General features: G+C 38.2%; 1 protein-coding gene across 7 annotated transcripts in view; it reads left to right on the top strand.

The window, feature by feature from the left end:
- Nucleotides 1–25280, top strand: part of LOC129246490 (beta-glucuronidase) — a 68532-nt gene that overhangs the window by 37229 nt on the left and 6023 nt on the right. For 3 of the 7 annotated variants that reach the window (XM_054885351.1, XM_054885348.1, XM_054885349.1), the window contains 3 exons: nt 22588–22994; nt 23062–23228; nt 23308–23450. In XM_054885351.1, coding sequence (XP_054741326.1) covers nt 22605–22994; nt 23062–23228; nt 23308–23450 — 700 coding nt within the window. In that variant the 5' untranslated portion in view covers nt 22588–22604. Of the gene's footprint in view, nt 1–17180; nt 17378–17929; nt 18065–22587; nt 22995–23061; nt 23229–23307; nt 23451–25280 lie in introns of those variants that run through there. The other 4 variants (XM_054885353.1, XM_054885354.1, XM_054885355.1 and 1 more) reach the window with 4 other exon arrangements.

Genomic DNA, 25280 nt, shown 5'->3' on the forward strand with positions numbered 1-25280 from the left:
AAAATACCGTTTCTTAAGATTCCATAATAAAAATACTTGTCTCTGTTAGACTGTTATGGGAATATATAAACCAAAATCCAAAAAAATTGTATTTACCTAAAGGAAATCTCACCATTCCTCACAGCTAATACCTTACCTTTTCGAGGACGAATGATATTATATATACCCAGCAAGCCTGATAAATATGGCATACAAATTTGGTGGATCTCCGACAGTAAAATTAGCTACCCTCTATATGGTATACCATATCTTGGAAAAGAAGGACAAAACAGAGCTGAAAATTTAGCATATAAGTATAGTCAACCAATTGTGTGAACTATGCTTCTGAAGTAATAGAAATATCAGGTTAGGTTAGGTTAGCCTGGTTGGCATTAAGCCACGCATAGACCTTTTGGTCCCTAGTGATACCAGATAGAGACCGACCTCTATGAACACTGAAAATAGTCATCACGTATCATAGGATGTCAACGCTTTTGCGAATCTAAGCAGAGCTGGGAGAACCGCTTTTGAGACGTCCTTCAGACTCCTAAAACAGTGGGGCTCCCAGGCATTTTAAACGCGTTTTTAATAGTGCCGAACAAACGCACAGAAGGTATTTGAAAGATTCCTCAAGTTCCCCTCTGCATTTCCTGCATTTGTCCTCTGCAGTCCATTCGTGAGAGCGTAAGACCGAATTGGATCAGTTTTTTGTACTTTGTTCTACACATGACTTGTTTTGTGGTCAGATTAGTTCCCCTAGCATCCACTGGCTTTTTCATGTAGTCGTGCATTTCGTTGTATACTGCATTTAGCGGTTTTTGTATGTCGTTCTCTGGTTCAAATGGTAGTCTTACAGCACTTTTTGCTATCTCATCTACTATTTCGTTTCTCATAATGCCTTTGTGTCCAGCTACTCAAGTTTTCTATGTATTTGCGGCTAGCCTTTTTATGGCCTCCCTGATCCGTTGAAAATTTTTGGACTTAATTCAATATGAGTTCTTTGCAGATTTTCCGTCATAAGGTCAATAGGTGGTATGTTGAGTATCATTTCCAGCGCCGCCGTAACTTTCCCGTAACTACTATAGCTGTGTGATCTATAGCTATGGCGTATGCAACTAGTTTTAGGACCCCTCCGTCAAATTTCTTAAGCAGTTAATTTGCTACAAGTAATCATAATAGCGGCGATAGTACCCCACCTTGCGGAGTACCTCTGCATGCATATTTGGTAATGCTCGTATCGTTCCACTCCGTTCTTATCTTTCTGCTTGCTAGTAGCTGCTTTATCCATAGATAAACCGCGGGTTGCACATTAAGTGACTCTCTACTATTTAAAATAGCATATTTCGTCATGTTGTTAAAGGCCCCTGATATATGTAGAAATACACCTAGAGCATACTCCTTATATTTAAACGTCTTTTCTATGTTTAGTACAAGGTCACTCCCTTGTTTCAGTTTCAGTAGATCTGCCTTTAGTGTGAGCCTTGAATAATTCGTTCGGCGCAATTGTGTCTCTAATGTATGCGTCTAGAATCTTCTCTAACGTTTTAAGGAGAAAAGAAATCAGAGTAATGGGCCTGTATTCCTTCGATAAGAGATGGTTGCTTTTTCTTGCTTTTGGAATAAACACAACTCTCGCTTCTCTCCACGATACGAAGCACCCCACGAATATCATTCTTAACCATGCTACCACAAGAAGGCGTACCTTTTGGACCATGGCTGGGAAGATTCCATCGAGTCCTGGCGATTTAAATGGGTCGAAACATTGTATAGCCCATTCTATCTTGTTAGTCGAAATTATATACGCTGGGATGTCGTGCACAATATCTCTTCTAGGTTCGAGATCTATAGTGACCGCACACCCTGAAAAATGTGTGCTGACTAGGTCTTCTAGATAATCCTCACAATTGTTAGTCCGCTTCCCGCCAATTTTTCGTATGGTTCTTGGCATAGACGGATTCCTAAGCCTAGCTACTTTATTAGTGTCCTCCTTATTACTACAGAAGTATTTCCAAGATTCTCTCTTGGCTCTACGTATTTCTTTCTTGTATACTTTTAGTAGATCCCCATACTCCACTCCTTCCAGCAGAACTGATTGTCAGCAACTTTGGCTAACTTATAGAATTCACCTCGGTCGTTTATGTCCGCACCACCCCAGACCGTGTGATGTGCGTTTGCGTCAGTTCCTACCACCAGAGCGTGCTTCTTTCTGGCAGCTGTTTCTACTAGCTTCCGAAGCTCTATCTGTGGTGCTTCTTCACCGTGTGTTGTAGTTATGTGGCTTTAAATCGGAGACTATGTAGCCCAATGCTGTTCATGGTTTCTGGACTAGAGCCTCATCGTAGCCGACTCCCTCTATGTTGAGTAGGAGCTCGGCTGAGGCGAGATTTATCTGAAGGACTTTCAGCATCTGGCTTCAGTATCTTCCTGTATATTGACGAAAGCTTCCAAGATCTCTTCTATACCGAGATCCTTTTCCACCTCTTACGCAGCGAGCATGTATTGGTTGTCGTCTGTCGGATTGCGTTTTTTGAGGCGAAGTTGAAATCGTGACATCAAATCTAATGTTTTTGGTTTTATAAAAATAATAAAAATATGGCATTGGTATCGTATGTACCGAAAACAAGTCGTGCAGTAATTTTCTTTACTATGCATCATTCAAAAGAAACTACTTAAGTCACATTGAACTAATAAATGCAAATTACCCTGTCAAATATAATTATACTCCGATACGTTGTTATTGCTGTTGTAGCAGTATAAACGACATATGCTGCAGAACTCAGTTGATCAGTAAAGTGCCAGTGCAGCCGCATACTCATGCCCATAGAAAACGATTTTCCTAAGAGTATATGATAAACGCTTTGTATTGCCATACCCACTGCAATCCTCATCCCTTCATATAAAGCATTAATACCAACCCACATCTTAAAAAAAAAATTGAAGTACCGGTAATCCATGAATTCCATGGCAATCCAAATTTTACTTGTTTGATCAAGGACTTATTGAAGCGCAGAATGTTGTCAACGAAATCCTCGTCTGCATTGAGAAGTAGAAGAATGCGTTCATTCTGATAAAGTGGTAGACTGTCAAAAATTTTATTTTAAGGTAAAAGAAATTCAGAAATTTCGCGTAAAATTTTTCTGTAAATAGCTTAAAACTGTTTTATGGTCGATCTTTAGCTCCTGCGCGATGCTACGACTAGTAACATGCCGGCCAACTTCAATTATTTGTGTGATTTTATCGACATTTGCGACATTATCAACATTTTCTGTAACATCAAAATTGCCTGAACGGAATTAACGAAACCAAAAGTGCACGTAATTAGCTGTGTTCCAAGAGAAGGTGCATTGGAATCTCCTGAGCTTGTTCACGACAAGAGTTCGCTGGAACGATGAGCTGTATGAGCTCTACGACTACATAGACATAGCGAAGTGACATATCCAGCGGATACGTTGGCTGGGTCATGTCGTCCGAATGGATACAAACGCTCCGGCTCTGAAAATATTCGATGCGGTACCAGCTGGTGGTAGCAGAGGAAGAGGAAGGCCTCCTCTGCGTTCGAAAGATCAGGTGGAGAAGGACTTGGCGTCACTTGGTGTGTCCAACTGGCGCCGGTTAGCACGAGAAAGAAACGACTGGTGCGCTTTGGTAAACTCTGCCAAACTTGCGTAAGCGGTTATCGCACCAATTAAGAAGAAGACGTTCTTTTTTAGTATGTGCTGAATTATATACTGTACAGCTCTTCTGCAAATTTCAATTTGAAATTATTCTGGAATTGATTTATTAATATTGACTTCTGGATTAAAAAGTCTGACAGCCGTGCGCGCTTCTTCTCATTATCCGTAAGGTGTCCATAATTTTTAAAACATAATTTTGCAGCACCGAATTTTGAAATACTTACATCATTTGCAATAAGAAATTTTTTTCGAGTCGAAGTTTACAATACAGAATTTTAACAACCAGAATTTTTAATACAGAAAATTGTATTGAAAGAAAATTGTATTGAATTGTATACAAAGTGCTGAGGGATTAAATGCTCGGTTGTTTTGTATTAAAAATTGCGCTTTTGGTCTTGAACTATTTAAATATACATACATTTTAGTAGAAAATTGTTAATAGATTGAGTTCCGAATGCGTAAACTAGTAAGAGGAGGATGGACCTAAGCCTACTGAACTTAAATTGAGCACATAAAATGAACCGGAACAGCAATGCCCATTTGGATACGATAACCTATTCAAGGAGCAACCACCTGGGTGCAAATGAAGAGTTCAATGGTGACATACTATATATATGTATACATATTTATGTGCATTATCTCATAATGGATACACTGTGAGAAATGTGCGGTGCATCACGCTCGTAAGTAGATGCTGTACCAGCAATGGCATTAATTTATTTAATTCAATTTAAAAAAGTGGCTGCACAAAGTGTAGGTAATTTTTGTATCGCTTATCGTTTATTCTGTGTACAATGTGGTCACAGTGATCATCCATTCCAAACGGCGTTCGTCTATGAAGGGGGAGTTTTGAGGGCAGTTGCGTATGTACTTCGACTTACGGCCAGCATGAAAATGTCAGTGGCGATTGAGTTCATACTAGAATTTGCGGCTCTGTACTACAACCACATAAAATGAAAAGTTAGAACAGTGCACTTAAGCCGCAGCTGAACTGAATGATTAGTCTGCGTTTGAGTGCGGGACACGCGTATGGGTCGGACTCGAAAATCGTAGTTAAAAATTGCAATAAAAATGTGAAAATTTAGTTAATCAAACATTTCTAATTAATTCACAAATTACAATCAAAATGCGTTTGAAAGTTGGGCTTGAGTGTCACCGTTTTGAAATTTACGGTAAGCGACGCGTGAAACCTTAAAAAGTGGGTGGAAATGAAAAAATGCAGAGGCATACAACTAGTATGTATGTATGTATATACATATATGCATATCTACTTACACATACACAATTACGCTCGTAAGAAGGAAATAAAGCCGCAGTGTCCAATTAATAGAATAGTGAGCCTGTTGGAGTCAAGTGAAATCCGCATTCGAATGGTAATATTATTAATTAGGTCAGGCGCACCCACAGGCTTTCTCCCTGTTAACCCAGCAGCAGACACAGTTTGCATTTTAATTGAACTGAACAATTATTTCTTGGGCAATACATTTCATGAAGAATGAAAACGAGTAAACTTAACCGTTGCGCCATAGCCCTGATAAAATTCAAATGGGATCCAAACATGTTTTTGACGTTCAATTTGTTGTTTTCTTAGTGCATTATGCTGATTACTAACGTACGTACTATGTACCTAGCCTACATATATGCACATGTATAAATTCGCATAACTATGTATTTAATTTGAAGTATGTGGTTCGTTCGACTCCCATAATAAAATTCGATGCAAAACTTTACAAGACCATCAGTCGGCTTACAGCGGCAGAGTAGAATTGCAGTTTTCAAATTTGTGCAAAGACTTAACGCGAAGTTGTAAGTGGCAGAATAAAAAAAAAAAAAACAAAAAAACAAAAATTGAGGTGAGGTGATCCTAAAGTTGTTCGATGTAGAATAACAATTAATGAAAGTGACATACATGTTTAGAAAATCAGAAAAAAGCACAAGTAATGAACTGTCTAGGATCGAATTTATCTTATATACCGAGCAATAAGAATGGAATACGATTTTATATACGTTCCCACGGCAGTCGGTTCTACGTAACCGGGACGACCCAGATTTATATCCGGCTAAGAACTGTCACTTCAGCAGCAATCTCCATATATGTATGGGGGCTGCTAATGCTAACAACAGGGATTTTATATACCGAGAAAGATGTAGGAATCAAATCGGATTTTACAGTCTGTGTCAGAAAAAAAGAACCGGTTTTTTTCTTGTGACTTCAAGATATAATTCGTTCTGCTACTTAAGGGCTATGACGCCAGTGCTAACTCAGGTTAGAGTCGTTCGAAACTTTCCCGTAAACGCAAACAAACAAAAATGAGTGAGAAGTATGCGAAGCGTTTTGAGGCGATATTTATACCGCTGCTGCAAAAGTAAATAAAAAAAGTGTGTTGTGATGTGTCGCTGCCTGAAGCGAGTGACGACAAAAAAGCAGAATAAAGTAGTCGTCCAACTTTTTAAGCGGGACCCTTCTTTGTGACTACGCCAAGGACGCACAATTCTTACTAAAAAGAGGATAGATATGAGTATCAGCACCATCGAACGACGACTAAAGGAGGCGAACATATCCTACCGTCCCACATCGTCAAAAGCACTACTCTAAGAAAAACACATTGAGATACAACAAAACAAGAAAATGGCGTCACAAAAATGGACTGGCCTTCCCAGTACCCAGACGCCAACCCCATTGGAAAATATGTGGGGAACTATGAAAACGCTAGTCCTGTTTGTCAACAAGCTACGCAGAAAAGTTGGTTCAAAGCATGAAGAAGATGCCAGGCTATACTCGACAACGATGAAGACTCGTAGTTTTGTACATACTTTCATGTAAAAAAAATTAAATATATATCTTTTATACTTTATGAATAATCGCGGTTCCGTTTTCTGAAACAGGCTGTCTATATCGAGCGCATGTTCTCAATAGAATGTTATGCTTATAGGCATGTAAGGATCATATTTATAGCTTGAAGATTGCTTGAAATATGACGATAATCGCATATGGACGCATTTTACTTAGGAGTACTGGCCAATGCATTCCGTACACGAAGTTTGGTTGAATTCAATAGAGTAGTTCTTGAGATAGTGGCTGAATTACGCACGTTTTCCGAAAATTTCACATACATAAAGGAGTTTCTACCTTGAGGATCACCACGGCTCGGAGAAATACTCAAAATCCATGAATTGCGCACAATAGATCATTCAGGTCACGCTGCTAAATCCCCTGAAATAATAATAATAACAGCTAAATTGATCGCTGCCTACTGATTCTGTTTCATTCAGATACTGTTACTAATAGTGTATTTGTAACTTTTACAGAGTCAAGAACCCTTTCTGCTGCTTAGCTGCTTAATTTGCTACTCCACTAACCGTAAAAAGGAAAGTTTACCAATAAATTACAAAAAAAAATTGAAACAGAATGTTTTCTATACATTTTAATTCAAATTAAAATGATTTTGTGAGAACTTTTGTATCTAAATTGTCTTTTTAATTGTAGCTTCTGGTGGCTTTATTGTATTTGTGGAACATAAGAAAATAAAAGCAACTTAAGAAAAACGTGTAAAACAATAGCCGATGCGCAAAGGTTTCATTCTTGCATTCCTTACGAAAAAAATAAAGTTAAATGTAAAAACGTTTCTACTTTTGGCTAAAGCTTATCCTCCTTCTTTTTTCAGACTTTGTAAAAGTTTTCGATAATATGATTTTGTATTTTTGAACGTGAAAAAAATACGTCAAAAACTAAAGTGCACCGAAAATGTCATACCTCCCAAGTGGTGAGGAAATGGGTAATAAAATGTATTAAAAATTATTGTTTTCATATAATTATAATGTACTAGCATTACCCAGTGGGCTTCGCACCACCATACATAAAATGTTTTTTTATATCGCAAGAAATTTTTCATATTAAGTTTTCTTTATAGAACTCGTAAAATGTTTAAACAGTTGAATTAGTTGATTTTTTTCATTCAACATACTTTCTAAAGATGTCACAATAGCCTTTTCTGTACTTTTTTAAAATTTTATTGTTGTGGTCACCTACATATATACAGGTAAGGTGAAAGAGCCGAAAAAAACTTATAATTAAACTTTGATTCTTTAATTTCCATTTCAATTTTTTACGCTAAATAAATTATGCTAAAATAAATAAAGTTAAAAATGTTTTTCCAGTTCCTCCTGGAGCATTCCATTTTTTTATTATATTTGCGTCCAAAATGACTTGCAATTCGATAAAAAATTGATGCGAAAGTTGATTGCATCGCAAAATAAAATTGTTTTCTTGAGGGCGAATCATCAATCGATACGAATAAAAATTCATCGCACTTACGGTTTTCGTTGGTTTTTGACCTGCGATGCAAAAATTAATTAGCGTATGAAAATTATTTAAAAATCATATTTAAACAAAAATAAAATGTGTATGTACCAGTTGTTGGATTTATCATTGGTATGTTGATATGATAGCCATCGTCCCCTCTCCAAAACAAAATGGGGTATTGCAATGCATCATAACAGCGATGGAGTTCTGAAATACGTTGTAATTGCTCATTTCTACGATACAAAACAATATCTCGTGGCTGAAACTGTTCACCAACCACAACAATAGCTACTTCATCAATCGTTGGTACATTGAATCGTCTGGCGTGCTCCCCAATTGGTGTTTTATCGGCTTTATTATGATTTTGTGGCCATCGGTGGGCATCAGATCGAGTGCCACTTTGAACAATTTCACCAATTCATTGTGTTGATGGAACATTGTTTGCAATTCATTCACGATTGATCTTCTTTTATTCGTCGAAATTGCACAGCGCTGATCTAATTCACGATTCTCATCACCAATAAAATATATTTGCAAAAATTGATGGTCACCATCTGGGACCTTGAGTCTGTAAAGTTCGAGAAATATATGTTGATAACGGATCTGAATTTTTAAAAACATTTTAACTGGTTGTAGTACATAAGAATGCAATCTCTTAACCTGAAGGCGAGTTCCCAATTGGTCTATATCTGGAGTCCTTAGTTACCCAGCGAAAAGAAAAGTCCTCTTTTCATTAGCATTTATCAACAACTTACAATGGATACTCATGTGGTTCAAAGACATCCTAGGGTTATCCAGGTCCACGTTTTGGTCTATATCTCGAGACCCTAGTTACGGAGGGGCATTAAAAATACTCTATACTATAGCAATCATCAACAGCTCCCATTTGCTACCCATATTGTACGAACACATCCTTAAGTTATCGGGGTCCACATTTTGGCCGATATCTCGAGACCCTAGTCACGGAGCGGCATCAAAAATACTCTATACTATAGAATCATCAGCAGCTTCCATTTGCTACCCATATTGTACAAACACATCCTAGGGTTACCCGGGTTCACGTTTTGGCCTATTTCTCGAGACCCTGGTATCCGATTCTTAAAATTTCAAAACACAAACCATCTACTGAATAGTCCAAACAAAGCCTAAAAATTTGGTTTGGATAAGTGAGCCCGTTCTTGAGTTATAAGATTACCAAGGAAATGTAACTTCTTTTTATATACATACTAGCATTTCCCAGTGGGCTTCGCACCACCATACATAAAATGTTTTTTTTATATCGCAAGAAATTTTTCATATAAAGTTTTCTTTATAGAACTCGTAAAATGTTTAATCAGTTGAATTAGTTGATTTTTTTCATTCAACATACTTTCTAAAGATATCACAATAGCCTTTTCTGTACTTTTTTAAAATTTGGTGCTCACCTATATACAGGTAAGGTGAAAGAGCCGATAAAAACTTGTAATTAAACTTTGATTCTTTAATTTCCATTTCAATTTTTTACGCTAAATAAATTGTGCTAAAATAAATAAAGTTAAAAATGTTTTTCCAGTTCCTTGAATGCTCCAGTTTTTATTATATTTTCGTCCAAAATTAATATTAACATAATACACTTACAACCACAACAGTACAACACAAACGCTCATAAGCGGCTGTGTATTTGTTGTTGTTTTTCCCATACAGGCATTTCGTATGAGAGGAAACCATTACTCACATAAAATGTCAGGAACGGCTGCACCGATTTCAATCAAACTTCACACAAACCACCTCCTCAGAGATAGAAAAGAACTCTGAAATTTTTGTGTTAATCGGTTCGGCGGTTCTTGAGTTATAAGATTACCAAGGAAATGTAACTTCTTTTTATATATATAGATATAGATTGCTTGGACATTAAAATAGCGAAATCTCATCTGAAAATCAATTGTTTACGTCCCAATTGTGTTTCAATAGCCTGAGGGCACTACCACCAATGCATCTTTACATACATATAGTGAAAAATTCAAAAAATTAATTTCTCGAGTAAATCAAAAAACCGTATATAAGTAAGTAGTAAGTTAAGTATGATTCAAACTTGTTTTTATAACTATTCATTATTGTCTAGGGATAAAGGATTTGAATTACGTGTTTTTGATAATGAGTGAAAATGCCAGCTCCTTTAAACACATTTCAAGTGCGCTCTATCTAGAACGCATCACCTGCCAGTGTGGGCGCGCGCACTCACATGCTTTCACTATAAACGACATAACTATCTTGCGATGCAAAAGTACAGTAATTTTTTTTTTTAAGAAAATAATGCGTATAACGCTTTTTGAGTTTTCATGGGAAGTTAATAAAAAATTCAATTCTTTTCTAAATATTTTTATTATATAAATCGTCCCCTTAGTATTAAAATAGCCTATAAATTTTTTGATGTTTTGAGAAAATGAATTTCAAACTTTTTGTCGAAAGTAGCTCTCACTCAAATCTCGTTATGTCTGTAAATATTTATTATTTTTTGACTGACGTTTTGACCCACTTTGTGGAACTAGAATTTGGAAAAATTTTGACCACATATAAAATCGACGATGGAGAATCCAAAAATTCAATAAAAAAATAATAGCCTATGAGCACATAGGCTATTGTTATACTAAGGGGACGAAATAAAGTTTCTAATTGCTGTAAAAAGTCATAAGATTCGAATGAATCAAAAGATGAAATGAGTGCTGAAATGTGAAAAGGTAATTATAAGAGCCTGCATAAAAACTTGTTTACAAATAACTCGTGACAATATTGCACACCAAGTTAACATTGAAATTCGGCTAATGACATATAAAAACTTGAAAAGCCAACTTTGAGTGTCCTTCTTGGGAAAACTTTACTCTAAAATCTAATTTATTCCTTACAACTTTGATAATCAAATTTTCGCTTTATTTCGGCAATGTAATTAACATATGAGTGGAGGTTTATTTTTCAATATAATCACCCATAGTTAACATAATTTTTCAGCGTCTTATAAAAAATATCTTTCCTCCTTGCATGAAAAATGAGCGTTTATTGCCGCCTTGAACTCTTCAGAGACATCTGGAAGGGAGAAACTAGAAATTCCGGCAACATTCGTTGTTTTTGACGTTTACTTCTTTAAGTTTGACAACACGAATAAGTAGCACAAAGCATGTAGCCAGTAAGGCAAACAAAAACACCTATCTCTTCTCGTTCGTCCTTTTCACAAGAACAAAACGTTTCCCTGTGTACATCGGGACTTACGGGAAGACAGTATCGAGTAGTATAGGTATCGGCAAATCACTGAGAAGCCGCAATCTGCTACAGGCGCCTTCGGGACACGCACAATGCAACACAACGACAGCGCGTTTTTCTCATTTTTTTTTTTTTTTTTCAATTATATATATTTTATATAGTATATAATTGGCGCGTACACCCTTTTTGGCCCTTAGAATATTGAAACACTGTAGCCATGAACTTTCCAGCTGATGAAGTAACTTTAAATTTTGTAGGACCGCATGCATTCTTCCAATGCCATCTCACACTCTTGCTCACTTTCAGGGTCATAGTGATAGAAGCTTCAAAGAACTTTTGTTGAAGAGTAATATCTTCATACTGCCGCATAATACAAGTTGAAGTCCAAAGTAAACTACGACATAAAAATGTTTTGGATGGCCCCATCTTTTTAATGAGTTAGTGCGTGTCCAGTGAAAGCTTGGATACATTCGGTTCTGTCGAAGCGAAATTATTGCGTCTAAAGTGTCAGTATATTTGAGTCATCGATACAAAAATGAGTTTCGAACAAAGAGCTAATATCAAATTCTGTTGATAAATCGGTAAAACGTTTTTACCGAAACATTTGAATTGGTAAAAAAGTTAATGGCGATGATTGTATATCTCTTTCCAGAGTTCATGAGTGGTTTACACGTTTCAGAGATGGTTGTGAGGACATAAATGACAATGAGCACAGGAGCCGCCCAAAATCAGTAATCACCGAAAAATCCATCGAGAATGTCCATATATTGACAAAAATAAACCGAAATCATCATTGACATTCATGGAATCGAGGTTGAATACTCCAATACATCGATTTATCGCATTTTAACTGATCATTTGGGTTTACGTTTCATTCCGCACAAGTTAACTGAGGACGAAAAATTGCTCAGAATTGAACATTCATAAGCCCTCATTAAAGAGGCGAAAAAAGACGAGAACTTCTTTTACAACATTGTAAATGGTGATGAACCGAGGTGTCTCCAGCATGAACCTGAAACAAAACGTCAAAGTGACGTTTTGAAGCGTTTGTTGCATTACCGTTGTTGAATTCACCCTGAATACCCCGAAGAAGCTAGCTGGCGCTTATTTTATGATAATGCATTATCTCATCGGCCGTAGCCGAATGGGTTGGTGCGTGATTACCATTCGGAATTCACAGAGAGGTCGTTGGTTCGAATCTCGGTGAAAGCAAAAATTAATAAAAACATTTTTTTAATAGCGGTCGCCCCTCGGCAGGCAATGGCAAACCTCATAAAAATATCTGCTGTTCGGAGTCGGCCTGAAACTGTAGGTCCTTCCATTTGTGGAACTACATGAAGACGTACGCGACAAATAGGAGGAGGAGCTCGGCCAAACACTCAAAAAGGGTGTACGCGCCATTTATATATATATGTATATCATCTCGTCGATCCACTCTTGTGAGTGATTTTTTGGCTATAAATACGATTTTTACCATCAATCACTTACCGTATTCGCCTGATATGGCTCACTGCGACTTCTACCTATTCGGGAAATTGCATTTGGCCATGAAAGGAAAACGTTTTGCGTCGGTAGAGGCCATCCAAAAGGTTTGTACCGACATCCCGAAGGACATTCCGATCAATGACCTGAAACACTCTTTCGAAAAGTTTTTAGATCGCGCAAAACAGTGTATTGAGGCTAGAGGGCCTCGAAGTTATCAGAACAAAGCTCCTGTAGTTTCTATTTTAGCTCAGTCTTGTTTATTTTTGACTTCACCTTGTATGGCCAGATGCAATGTACGCATCTTGAGCAATGGCTCAGACATCTGGCGCTAAATAAAATATTTTGAAATTTTTACTTCACCTACTATAACATAATACTCTGTTTTCACTTATGTCACCGGAATATTAGAAAATTACCACAAGATTTTCATCTTGAAAAGTTACTTATCATTCAGAAATTACTGACGCTTTCAATACACGTAGAACGTACATATGTATATATGTTACATTCATGTATAATTTCTTTAATAGGAAAATGTCATCAATCAAACTAATGGCGCATTTGGAGTAATTTTAATGAATAGTCATTGGAGTTACGCGCTATTACTTGCAAGAGTGTATAGAAAAGCTAAATTAATTTGTTCAAAAAGTAAGGTAACTATTTTTCTCGCAAAATATTTATCTATTCGTCAATATTAAAGTAATTCTTCTCTGATATTACACACTTGTGCCAAAGCTTTACTTTTCCAATCCTCGAGCCCCTCTGACCAAATGCTCTTTGGTATGGCTTTGTTTTCACATTTGTGGCAAATCTCCGTCTGTTGATAGATATTTTTTTGAGAGAGCAAGAAAAAGTCGGATTGGGCCTAGACCGTACTCACCGGTGATAGGCAAAATTACGGTTTAATTTTTGGTCAAGAAAAATCATATTTATAAATTTTTTTCCATAACAGAAAATCGCCGAGTACACTAAAACACGTCTAGTACTTGTATCTAAAATATCAAAAACAAATCAAATTCGAACATATCGTCCCCTTAGTATTAAAATAGCCTATAAATTTTTTGATGTTTTGAGAAAATGAATTTCAAACTTTTTGTCGAAAGTAGCTCTCACTCAAATCTCGTTATGTCTGTAAATATTTATTATTTTTTGACTGACGTTTTGACCCACTTTGTGGAACTAGAATTTGACAAAATTTTGACTACATATAAAATCGACGATGGAGAATCCAAAAATTCAATAAAAAATAATAGCCTATGAGCACATAGGCTATTGTTATACTAAGGGGACGATATGAGATAATACAACAAAAGAAACACATTTAAGTATAGAGAAATGATTTTAAAAATAAAGCACACATACATACATAGAAAAGGAATAAATCGAATGTACGAAATTTGAAAAGTCACATACTTTTTGAACACACGTCGTATATTGAAATGAAGTTTTAGTGGAGGCAAATTTTTATCTCGGCCGCTTGGTAAAGGCTGGAAATAGGGAAATCCACATTAAATGGATTTATAACAAAATACGAAAAAGGTTAGCTGGATCAAAGCACGATCATATAATAGTTCATGTCACCTCGGCGACAGATTACATTTTCTTCAAATCACTCTTAATAAAGTTTTATTGTTGTTGTTGTTGTCGTAGCAGTAAACTTTGTCCTGTCAGTGTAGTGTAAATCACCGATCGTCTTCGTCTAGCTCACGTTAACGTTAGCGTTAATACAACATAGCGTAACCTACGTTTAGAATGGGTGGTGGTTGGACTCTGACAACGGCATTCGGGGGTCGGGAGCTTAAGAAGGTGGTGTCTCCCGATGAATGTCCTTTATTATCTGTATGTACACTGTCTGATCCAGTAATCTTCGGTCTGTTTTGTCGTGGATCTCGTCCGCGTAATTGACGAAGTGTCTGCTGACGTGCCCGGAAGGCGGCTTAAGCTCAAGTAGGTGTCTGCATGGGTGAGACCTACGGTAGCACCCTAACAGAAACTGCTTGCTGAGCAGTTTGTTATGCTCCCTCACAGGGTCTCGTCGTCTCGTCGTGTAGATGTTGAAGTAGGGGCATCAGTAAACATCCCGTCGCAGTCCGAATGGCAGTGTCTTGACAAGTCTGAAGCTTCGTCCACAGCGAATCATTAGTTCCAGGTGAACAGACAGGCGCAGCATAGTTTAGAAAATTTCTTTGTATTTGCCCGAAGTAATGCCGGCTAGCGATTTGAGGACCTTTTTGCGATTTTGGACTTTAGTAGCAATTGTCGTTGTGTGCACAGAGAAAGGGAGCAAACTGTCAGAGGTTACATCCACCCAAAATTTTAGGATTGTTCACAGTCGGAATTGGTGTGTCGTTGACTTCAACCTCCAGGTGGTGAAAGGGTCGCCATGAACTTTATGGGGGAAAGTTATAGGTTTCTCACAGTCGAAAAGTGTGAAAGGCAGGTGAAGTAGTCGGTTACTTTGACGCACAGGCCATCAATGCCATTTCCCGACACCATTATCGTGCAGTCGTTCGAAATCTAGAAGTTGAAAAGCAAGGGTGAAAGGAGAACACTTTGCTGAACTCCTTGTATTATCTATCTCTGTTTAGATATTTGGTCTCGAAATATCACCGAGGAATGTGACCACCTGTTCAACCCTGGCGGGAGTGTCGACGGGAAAAGTCGTCTAGTAGCGTGGCGCGGCTGACAGTGTCGAAAGCCTTCTTTAGGTCCAACGCTATTAGGATAGTCCTTTCGCAGAGGCGATTTTGGTTGGGCCCGCGGTTGATCTGAGTGTTTGTGATGGAGAGTGCTGTGGTGGTACTGTGCACTCGTCGGGAGCCATGCTGATATGGGGCTGGGGTCAGGTGTTCTGTGTGGAGTGGGAGTAGGGGGGGCTTCAATTATCTTCACTACAGGAAAAATGAGAATTATCGGTCGATAAGAATCCCCCTTGGCTGATGGGTTTCCCAGCAGTGGGACCACTCCCCCTGATTTCCTTACGAGAGTGGCCATCGAGATTTTGAAACCCCTTCTGAGGTACTCTACTCCCAATGGACCTAGGTTTTTCCACATCAGCATGCTTAGTCCGTCAGAGCCAATGACTTTTGACGATTTCATTTTGTTGATGGTCCCCCGAACCTCATCGCTGGGGAATGTAAGTGGCGCACTGTTGTTCGTTAGTTCATGCAGTCGTCTGGTGGCACGACGTTTGGATCTATCGCCCGGAGGATGCAGTATAAATGACCGTTTTACCTGGGCACTGGACAGAGATTGGTTCCCGTAAGCCTCCTCGAGTAGCCCAATGGTTTCGGTTATCGTTTTGTTTAGCTTTACGCAAAATTTGATCGAATAACGTTGCTTCAACGATCGCTGCATTTTCGCCACTGCAAATCCTATCACACTTTTAAAACAGCTTTCACGCGCGGAGCGATGTTGACTGCACCGCTGTTGCCAGCGAACTGGGACCGGTTTCTAGTGGAAGGGGAAGGTCCAACGATCATTTTCCCCCACCAGCCCATTCAGTTGATCGCTTAGCAGACGCTCCGCGCGGGAAGGCTCATTACTTTTCAATCAAACCCTGTACTTATAACGAATTTGGAATTCGCTCAAAACACTGTAAACGACAATACATTTTGAACACCTGTTGGTACACAACAACTCCAATAGAAAGCATACAACTTTGTGCTTCCATAATTTGAAAATTAACAAACAGTTACGTAGCTTACGACTACTCAGTTTAGAAGCTTGTTTTCAAAATGTTATTTGTACGCATAATAAGGGTTTTTCAATAAGGGCGGGTAGATGTTGAAATGGAATAAAATGGCGTTTGCTGTGTGGCACGTAGCGCCGTCCTGCTCGAACCACATGTCGTCTAGGTCCATATGGTTCAATATGGGCCATAAGAAATTGGAAGGGCCACCACATCTACCGAAAAATGGGCGCAATGCGCGCAACGTTTGCGTTAATGAACACTCATTTTGATAATAAAGTTTTATCATTTGAACGTGCTGTTCAATCGTGTAATTGGCCATGATGATTTGGCATAAACAACTGAATAATAAACAAAAGATTTGACAGATGTCACCAAAACAGAATGGCACAGGGCGCCAAAATCGACCAATTGAAAAACCCTTCATAACAAAAAGTAAAAAATATGTATTTGAAACTATTTCGGGTAAGTATTCAGCTGGATATATGTATCAGCGTATTTTTCTACATGGGTGAAATTTTACACGAACAACGAGAACATAACTTTATCAATTTAAACTATTCCGTCACTGTGACTATAAAATGAAGCCAGTTTATTTTCAAACAAAAGTTATAACGTTGGTTGGTTTTTAATCAAATTAGAGTTGTGGTAAATTATCTGGAGGTGAGTATGGCTGCTAAGCTTTTCTCATGAGCTTTTCAACACTCGGTTTTGCTAACCCTCGACCTCACCAGCCCGCATGAGTTAAAACCCAGTGCAGGCGTGTGCTTTTGCCATAGGAAACCATTTCGCATGTGATTAGTTCATATTTTGTTGTGAAACCGTCTAGTTGGCAATTGAAGTGCTTTTTTTTTTTTGACATTATCTATCGTATTAGTGGATTGTGACCATCTAAATATTATATCGTGAACTTATCTAAACCAACTTTTGGCCACCGTAGCGGTAGTTGATCTGTTTCAACCGCTTCACATCGATGTAATATGGGCTGGGGAGTGCGTCGCCTAATAACATGTTTGTGCTAAAATACCTTGATTTTCTATTAAACAACAATAACAACACGTCAATAGCATACTTGCTTACAAATATATATACATTGAAGTAGTTTTTTAATACTTAGCTTAGAATGGATGATGCGCAAGTTTTTCAAAGAAAATGTGTAATTTCATTCGGTCAACATATTCAAGTATTTTGTATTATTAAACTTGTATATTGGAAAAATAGTTGTGCCTGCTCTAAGTCATATGGATACATGTAGATATGTGCATATATACGTGCATACATATGTATGTAGAAAGTCACATTCGCAGTCTGCATCATCGCAAACACGTCATTCTCTTAATTTGTTTTTATAATATTTATGGGTGGCACACGTTCGGTGTCGTCATTATTCGCTCTCTGCATTTGAATTACTATGGCATTTGTTGTACAAACAGCTGATATGAGAAAGTGATATGATTGCAAAAGTAAAATTTTAGTATTAAAATGTCGTTTGAGCTAATTATCGAGTGTTTTCTGAAATATAATATTTTTAATCATTTTATCCGTTCAACTTGTTGTTATTCTTGTTTGTGATTTTCAACTATAATATACGTGTGTGTTTATATATCGCCGTTTTCCATGTTCGCTTTCGACTTCCTTATCTACTGTGCTACCGTTACTATGATTACAAATGGATACAAAAACCTAACTAACAATTGAGTAAGTATTTATGTAATTCTGTGGGTAATATATTATTTTTGTGAAATACTCCAGCAATTATGACAATTTTCGTTGATTACTTTCCATTTAAGAAATACTTTATTTACAATCAGATGTATATATATATATCGCACCCTAAATACAAAAGGGTCACAACTCAAAATGTATCTTCTGCTCAAATATGAACGAAACGTTATCAATAAAACGGTCCGCGGATGACATATGGCAAAACTAAAATTTTTGGTAGGACTGTTATAAGCTTACATGGCAAATTTCAGCGTGATATGTCACATAGTTTGTTTTCTGTGCTACTGTAAACAATTCAAGCTCGAGTGTGGAAAATTTTGAGTTGTGACCCTTTTATATTTAGGGTGCGATATATATGTATATATTAGGGTGGGTCGATTTAAAAATCGCTCATTGCTCTGTGAAAATCGTATTCTAGGGATCAAAATAAGAAACTTTGCCGAAGGAACCATACCTCTAAAACGAATTCTGATGTCCCCCAATTTGAGTCGAACGAAAAATCCCACTTTGACCCATTTAGAGTGCTCCAATCGAGTCCAAATGTATGACCGACCCCCACTAACTTTGGACGGTTGATCCACCCATGCCCGTGGCACACCCCCTGGAACTCCCCTGGGGGGTTCCCCATACAATCATTTCAAAATATCACCATTTTTGGTCTTTACATGAGAAAAGAAACTAAAAAGTTCGACCCAAACTGGGTGACATCAGAATTCGTTTTAGAGGTATGGTTCCTTCGGCAAAGTTTCTTATTTTGATCCCTAGAATACGATTTTCACAGAGCAATGGGCGATTTTTTTGCCTCCCCACAAATCGACCCGGCCTAATATACATACATACATAGATTGTACTATTTTCATGTTATGAGCAAATACCATTTGTGTACCCCTGCCCTGCCTCGTCTCGGTATATAAAAAATTAACTGCAAATGATAGATTTTATAAAGCGATTAACGATTTCTTACATATTTCAAATACTCATGCCAACATATTTCGTATAAAATATTGTGTTTTAATCCCTGATGTGGGACGAAGGAGCAAAACAAATATCAAGTTAAAATAATAAAGGGAATTTATAAGATAAAAGCAACCTGATTGCATCATTAATAACGATTGATTATATTTTAGTAATGTGTGCACAACATCCTGTTCACCCTGTCGTACCCCTTTTGCTTTATCCTACTCTGCTTATATGTATGCAATGATCTCGAAAATTTACGGACCATCTCTTCAGTCCCGGAGGAGAGTAGATTGTTAAATGTCATCCAGTAGCGTGGAATAGCTAGCTGGGACAGTAGCATGAACGTTATGGCATTAAGTGCTGCGGCGGTACTGTGCACTTTGTGGAAGCCATATTGATGTTTAATTAGGGTCAGATTTTTGTGATAACCACACTCTCGTTAAGCTTCGCAGGGACTTTACGGTGTACCAGGGCTTACTCACACCAGAAGTGAAGTCGCAGGTCTTCAAGTCCTCTACCCCAGTATTGAGCTAGGGAATGTGTAAAGTAAAGAGTCGTAGGGTAGGTAGGCCGAAGCTTCGACACTGTTGCCACTCTTCCAATACTTTATTTTTGCAACAACGATATCTCCGGAGCATAGCTCTTTTAACATCGTGTGTTCGATAAACCTCGGCATGATAATACAAGCTCGCGGTCTCACATTCCCTTCACAATGAAGTATTTGTCCCCACGACATAGCACCTAGACCACAGATACGCTCATGACATACCACCCTGGTTCTCGCATTATTAGTATTATGTGTGTGTTTGTTTGCAATTTTGCATGCCTACGGCACAGGAGAGCCGTAGACGCTTTGCTATGCAGATTTATCTGTGTAAATATTACTTCAGTCATAAGACTGAGTATATTTACGCTTTGTCCTCCATCTTATCCTGGATACGGAAATGGATTCGCCCCAGATGTAGGTGAGGACGGCACCCGTACCTCGACTTCAGCACCTTGAGGGACCCGAGATTGATACCTAGTACCAGGTGGGAATCCGCCTCCGAAGTGGTAGCGGATTTCTGCCTGGTGCACGAGTATACTCTCCAGAGAGTCGTGTCAAGAAGTAAGCATGTACTAATAGGTCTATGGATAAGTTCGTGCGGTTTTACAACAGATGGCGTAACTTGATTATTATTCCATCGATCCACATTTCCAAACATTCATTGGAGAGCTACTGTCGTAAGGCACAAACGTCAGTATACGTTTTTTATTTGAAGCGTAAACAACAATATTTTTACCACACTTGAAAATGTCGAATTTCGTGCCAAATAATGTGTTTTTGCGGGGAATTCTTCTTCATTATTTTAATATGAAGAAAAAAGCAGCCGAAAGTCATCGTATCTTGGTGGAAGTTTATGGTGAGCATGCTCTAGCTGAGCGAACGTGCCAGAAGTGGTTTGCACGCTTTAAAAGTGGTGATTTTGGCCGCGCCGCCAAAGTTCATGGATACCGAATTGGAGGAATTGCTCGATCAAGATCCGGCTCAAACGCAAGAAGAGGTTGCAAAAACTTTGGGAGTTGATCAATCAACCATTTCCAAACGTTTAAAAGCCATGGGAATGATCCGAAATTCAAATTTCGAAAAAAACCGCACGAACTTATTCATAGACCTATTATAATTATTTAAATATACTTCGCATGAACATTCCCGGGCCCTAGGACGACAGTACTTCACTAAACGGAAAAATTAAAATTGTTTCCAGCCGAGCCGTTGGAGGTGATTGGTTTATCGCCAGGTTGAATGGTTGTGCCCCGACTCACAGCCGTATCGCTGTTGCCTAAAACAATCTTATCTTCCGTTAATTTGGAAGGGTTCACGAACGGCATGGTATTTTATATAATTGTATAAATTGCTCTGTAACGAATGTGCCTTGAGATCCTTGATCTAATAAGGCTCGCCCGAGAAATTTGGTACGGAGATTTTCGGTAATTTAGCGTCACTGTAAAATGTGTCATTTCGATGGTAAGGCGCCACTAATATACTGTTTAATGCCACCGGTGAAGTTGTAGAACAGGCTGGCATAGAATCATGCAAAAAACCTTTAAAGGTGACATATACATCTTCGAAGCTGTCAAAAGTTGCACTAGTCATGTATGGAATCTCATCACTAATAACCCTTATATACCCCTGAGACAGCGTTTCCGGACGCAGCCCATGTGCCTTTTCCTTAAGGGGGGAAGCTGGTCTAGAGCGCAAAAAATGGGCATATTTTATGAATTTATTTTGACTCAACAAAGGAATCAATCGAAAATCTGTGAAATAGGTTTAATAATATAGCTTTCATGGTACAAATACAAAATTTTTCGTCTGAATTAATTTCAAAATGGCCGCTGTCCAGCAGTTCTCCTAAGGCGCCTTTTTTTTCTAGTGGGTCCATTGCCGAAGACGTAAACTCCTTAATTTTTGTCCTGGATCAAAAAATTAAATTTTTTTAGTTTCTATATAACAACAGAAAGAGACGTACGTAGGATTTTTTCGATATTTTGTTTTTTCGCGAAATGGTGCACGTTTGAACAAAAAGTTACAATTTTCACTATAAAGAACGACATAAAATTGTTGATTAAAAAAAAAACTATGTAATATAAATAAAAAATCCTACGTACGTCTCCGGAGAAAGGTATTTCGAATGTATTGTCAAAATTTCGTAAGAATCGGTAAAGATTTGTTCGAGTTATGTCTTCGGTCAGTTTAAAAAAAGTGATTTCGAGAAAAACGCGTTTAAAGTTGTAAGTAGCGTTCGGGGCATACCTGCGAGGCACTGCCGTCGAATGAAAAATTTGGGCATTTAGACATTTTTGCTGGCATCCCTCATTTGGTATATTATTTCTAAGACCCTAAAGCACCTTTTAAGACAAAAAAAAATTTTTCGATTTTTTCAAAATTCTAGACCAGCTTCCCCCCTCAAGCTTCGTCAGCTCGCACAGCAAATGCGTTTGAATCTCTGCAAGTACCTTTACCTGATCCATATTACACAAATGAGTCAAATTTATTAAAAAATTTAAATAATCTTACGGTAAAAAAAAACTGGACCGACTGTCCCTGTTCGGATGCCAATAAATGTTCTATTAAATATTTGGATATTCTTGAAATATACACACACGGTCTGATGTCCAAATGAAAAAGAAAAGCTAAATTCTAAGCTCGCATACTGCAAGGCAACAATTTGAAAAGGGCCAGAGCACTCAATTACGGTACTTTTTCAGTACTTACTTCGATTGCTTAGTCCTCATTCTTACAACAGAGTTGCAATTACAGTATGGTGAGTTACAAAAATGAAATTATATAAATTGAAGTATGTTGAATATGTTTAACAAGAAAAATAATAATAATACAAGATAATAAGTAAGCATGTACTATAATTATTTAAATATGCTTCGCATGAACAGTGAGTGTCCTGCCCTCGCTAGAGCAAGGCTCGACCTATTCAAATTATTATCATATTTGAAATGGCCACCAACATTTTACAATGTATCTTTTCGTAAATTTTCAGCATTTTCTTTACTTGCCATGGCTGTCGTTGGGTATCTTATTCACTTCGCAATAGCGTTAGTTATTGTGAATAAAGAAGTGACGCCTACACGCGGAATGCTTTACCCACGGGAGTCCGAAACGCGGGAGATGCGTTCATTGGATGGATTATGGAACTTTGTCACATCGGACGAAGCAAATCCAACACAGGGAGTACGAGATAAATGGTTTGGAGACGACTTGAGTAAGGTAAAAAATGTGATCCCCATGCCAGTGCCTGCTAGTTATAACGATATAACAACAGACAATACAATCCGCGATCATGTTGGTACTGTATGGTACGATCGCAAATTTTTCGTTCCACGGTCCTGGGCGAAAGATCAACGAGTATGGCTTCGATTTGGCAGTGTGCACTACGAGGCCTTTGTGGTGAGTAATTGGCTACTTAATAATATCACAAATTGTAATAGAAGAGTAATAGAAATAATTTTAATAGTGGATTAATGGAGAAATGGTCGTAAAACATGAAATGGGTCATTTGCCTTTCGAAGCGGAAGTTACAAATTTTGTAAAATACGGCGAGGAAAATCGTATTACCGTTATGTGCGACAATGCGCTTATACAAACCACAGTGCCTCAGGGAAAAATTAGCGAAGTTAAGAAGTGAGTAGAATAGATAATAAAGATTCAAAAAGTATTTCTAATAAATTTATCATATTTTATAATATCTTCATGCTTTAAGGGATGGAGGAGTTGCAATAGTTCAAACTTATACATTTGACTTCTTCAACTACGCAGGAATACATCGCTCCGTCCATTTGTATACCACACCAAAAACTTTCATCGAAGAGGTTGAAGTCACTTCCGATTTGGCAGAAAATTCAGGTTGCTTTATATACAGGGTGGCCAATCTAGCGTAAAAGATGCATGAATAGTTTTCAATTAATTTTATTCTTGAAAGTAATACAGCTATGTCTTCGTTAACTAACCATCGACGTAGAAATGTGATTTTCCAGTAAAAATCTCATTTTAACTTTTCAACTATAAGGTGTGTTCAAAAAATATCGCGAATTTTGTGTGTTTTTAAAAAATTATTTATTTATTCATTAATATCTATTTTGTCCCCTTCAAAGTAATCCCCATGAGATATTATGCACTTGTGCCAACGTTTTTTTTTTTGCAATCTTCGAAGCACTTCAAAAAACCATTTTTTTATCTTGTTCAGGTCCTCTTTCGATGCTGTCTTTCTTTTCATGGGCCTCTTCAGTTTCGGGAACAAGAAGAAGTCATAGGGGGCCAGATCTGGGGAATACGGTGGCTGTGGCATCGTTAGTGTGTTGTTTTTGGCCAAAAAGTTGCGCACAAGCAACGATGTGTGAGCAGGGGCGTCATCGTGATGCTAGAGCCAATTTTTGTTCTTTCACAAATCCGTGGATTGCTTCGCGCAATTTGCGCATAACTTGCAGGTAATATTCCGTATTGACCGTTTTACCCCGTGGCAAGAACTCATGATGCACAACGCCCCTGCAATCGAAGAAAACGGTAAGCAAAACTTTTACATTCGACCGAACTTGGCGCGCTTTTTCGGTCTTGGTTCGTGCGGCAGCTTCCATTGAGATAATTGAGCTTAAACCCACGATTCGTCACCATTTATGACCCTCTGGAGAAAATTTGGGTAATCGGGAACAGAGTCCAACATCTTAATAGCAATGTTCATGCTGCTTTTGGTCGAAATTTAGCAGTTTTGGTACGGTTCTTAGTGATAAGCAGTGTCTTCTAATGTCCCCCATACAACATCTGCATGACGAGGCTCATATGCTATCTGTGAAGGAGCATAACAAACTACTCAGCAAGCAGTTTCTGCTAGGATGTCACCGTAGGCCTCACCCATGCAAACACCTGCTTGAGCCTGAACCACCTCCCAGGTACATCAGGAGGCACTTCCTAAATTACGTGAACGATATCCTAGACAAAACAGACAGACCACTCCAGGATCGGACAGTGTACAGACAGGCCATAAACGACATTTATCGGGAGACCCTTACCACCTTCTTAAGCTCCCGACCTCCGAATGCCGTTATCGCCACCACAAATTGTAGACGAAGAGCTCCAACTTCCCCGAGAGTTCCGCGTAACCTTGGCACAATTACGTTCTGGATATTGTAGCAGGTTAAACTCCTACCTATCCAGAATCGACCCCGACATACTTAACATACATATGTCCGGCATGTGAAGACACCCCGCACGACACTAACCACTTTTTCACATGTCCCATCAAGCCCACTCATCTAACACCTCGCTCCCTCTGGACCCAACTCAACAGCTAGTTTCCTGTGCCTACCGTTAGATAAGCTAGACGAAGGCGACCGGTGATTACACTACACTGACATGGCAAAGGTAGTGCTACAAAAACAACAACAGTACCAACATATCGCCACAAAAAAATCGAAATTCGAATATTCGTAACCTGCGAAAATTCAAAATTCGCGTTACTTTTTGAACACGCCTCGTATTCCAACTTTGTTTATGCGTAAAGCTGTTAAAATGTCCAACCATAAAGTAAATTTTTGACACATCACACAAAATAACGATTTTAGCGATTGTTCAAATTTTTTACGTAGAATGGACCACCCTGTACATATACTTGTAGTACATGCACACATATGTGTAAGTGTATATTAGGGGTATTCAAACCAATTTCGTTACTTTGACGGC

Source organism: Anastrepha obliqua, chromosome 4, assembly GCF_027943255.1.
Source record: "Anastrepha obliqua isolate idAnaObli1 chromosome 4, idAnaObli1_1.0, whole genome shotgun sequence".
Lineage (NCBI taxonomy): Eukaryota > Metazoa > Arthropoda > Insecta > Diptera > Tephritidae > Anastrepha > Anastrepha obliqua.